Source organism: Echinococcus granulosus (assembly GCF_000524195.1).
Source record: "Echinococcus granulosus chromosome Unknown EG_S00014, whole genome shotgun sequence".
In the NCBI taxonomy this organism is placed as follows: Eukaryota; Metazoa; Platyhelminthes; class Cestoda; order Cyclophyllidea; family Taeniidae; genus Echinococcus; species Echinococcus granulosus.
In genome coordinates, this window is record NW_020170394.1 from 738,739 (window position 1) to 740,410 (window position 1,672).

The 1,672-nt window shown below is 41.9% G+C and overlaps 1 protein-coding gene across 1 annotated transcript in view; it reads right to left on the minus strand. All coding sequences in view use genetic code 11, as the record gives it.

Annotated features, from left to right (window-relative positions):
* Positions 1 to 946: 946 nt before the first annotated feature.
* EGR_02957 (CCR4-NOT transcription complex subunit 4) overlaps positions 947 to 1,672 on the minus strand; it is a gene marked incomplete at both ends in the record, with an annotated part of 6,254 nt that continues 5,528 nt past the window's right edge. The window contains 2 exons of the mRNA XM_024492206.1: positions 947 to 1,018; positions 1,152 to 1,343. Coding sequence (XP_024353401.1) covers positions 947 to 1,018; positions 1,152 to 1,343 — 264 coding nt within the window. The remainder of the gene's footprint in view (positions 1,019 to 1,151; positions 1,344 to 1,672) is intronic.

The following is a 1,672-nucleotide window of genomic DNA, read 5'->3' on the forward strand; positions in this document are numbered from 1 at the left end:
GCTGGTGTCTTTTGCATTTGCATGACCCTTGTAAAAGTAGTGACGATCATCTTTTACGCGTGTAATTGCATGCTCTAGAATTCAAGTGTTTACGCGCTCATTGCATTGCCAACAACAGTGGTGTTGTCAGTATCGTATGTTTTTTCCGGACTTTAAGAGGCGTACATGGTTTGAAATCGCATTAAACATATAATATGATGTACTCCTTTAAATCAGAATAATTACACGCTGGCAAATTTTGCTTTCACTCCCCAGTACCCAATGTCTGGATACATTAAATACTGACGGTCGTCATGATGACTCCGAGCAGACAAATTTGTTCAGTAGGACAAAAGTGCGAGCGCGACTTCGTTACCATTTGGTAGAAAAGTGGGCATATGCGCCAATGGATACGCATTACGCAGCTACAGACAACGAAACTAGGCGATTTAAGGACTTCAGCTAAAGTCATTATTGTGATACCTCCGCACCTAAATACGGCAAAATGGAAACTTGTGTTACCTCAGTTAACATTCAAGAATACGTGTTGTCAGGACTGCTAATCACAGACATTAATGAAGCAGGTGCCCAAACGACTCCTTCTCAGTGTACGCTCTTCTGTGTTTGTAGCAAGACGATTTTCAAGGAGGGACTACCTAAGTTATTTCCAGCTTATAATTAGACCAACTGCGGACCTGAATTGACCTGTTATAAAATGACGCTTCGCGCGCACCTAACGATTGGGGGCGTTTGCTTTTCAATATCCGATTCAACGGATTCTTAAGCCATGAACCGTTCGGTCCATTCAACAGGTATTGTGAAATTGATTCAATAACCATATGCAACGCTACACTAGAGACTTAAGCGAAACGAAATGAAGTGTATATTTAAGCACCGGAACATAACGTTGTCGTGAAGCTCTAAACAATGGCCACACTAACGACCTTTAATAGCCAATAACCTTTCCCTAAGAGCAACCCAGTTTCCTACAGAGCTCATTTTTGCCGCTGACACCACCAACAAAAGTGCAGTCAGTGAACTAGAGTTTGCAAGACCAATGCTGTTTAAAATTAAGCACCCGGAAAGTGTTATGTGGCACTAATAATGACGACATAGAAGTACCCTGAATCAAAAAAGGAAGCAAGAAAACTTGTGCGACTTTTAGGTCGAACCTGTTTATTTATTGGAAAGTCAACAGCTATTTTTGATCTGGTGGGCCGAACATAGCGTCGCATTGATGGACAGTCAGGGTAGGGAGGAGGGATGCTGGGGTGACTCTGGTTTTGGCTTACCGGACAACCAGAGCTAACCACATCAATTCTGGCAGCCGCCACGATTCTGAAAAAGCCAGAGATAAAGCGTTTCTAAGTATAATGCATGCAAAGATAAGATGTAGTTAGTGCTTAGGGTTTAGGATAAGATTCAGTCGAAACAACCTCAAGGTTGTAGGATAGAAGTTTATGTCGCTTGTAACTTTAAATGTTTTTTTTTCTTTTTTAAAGAACGAGTACATACACGTGTGGTAAGGTGGGGCCAGTATACGAAAACAAATTTGAGCACGTGCACTCTAGGCAAAGTTCACAAGGCTTTAACCCACCACTGGCCCCATCACCCCAAGTCACCATCAAAGTAAGCCTTGAATGAGCCGATTTCAAGACAGCGTGAAATTTTGTCTGTGAAAAATATAAATGAG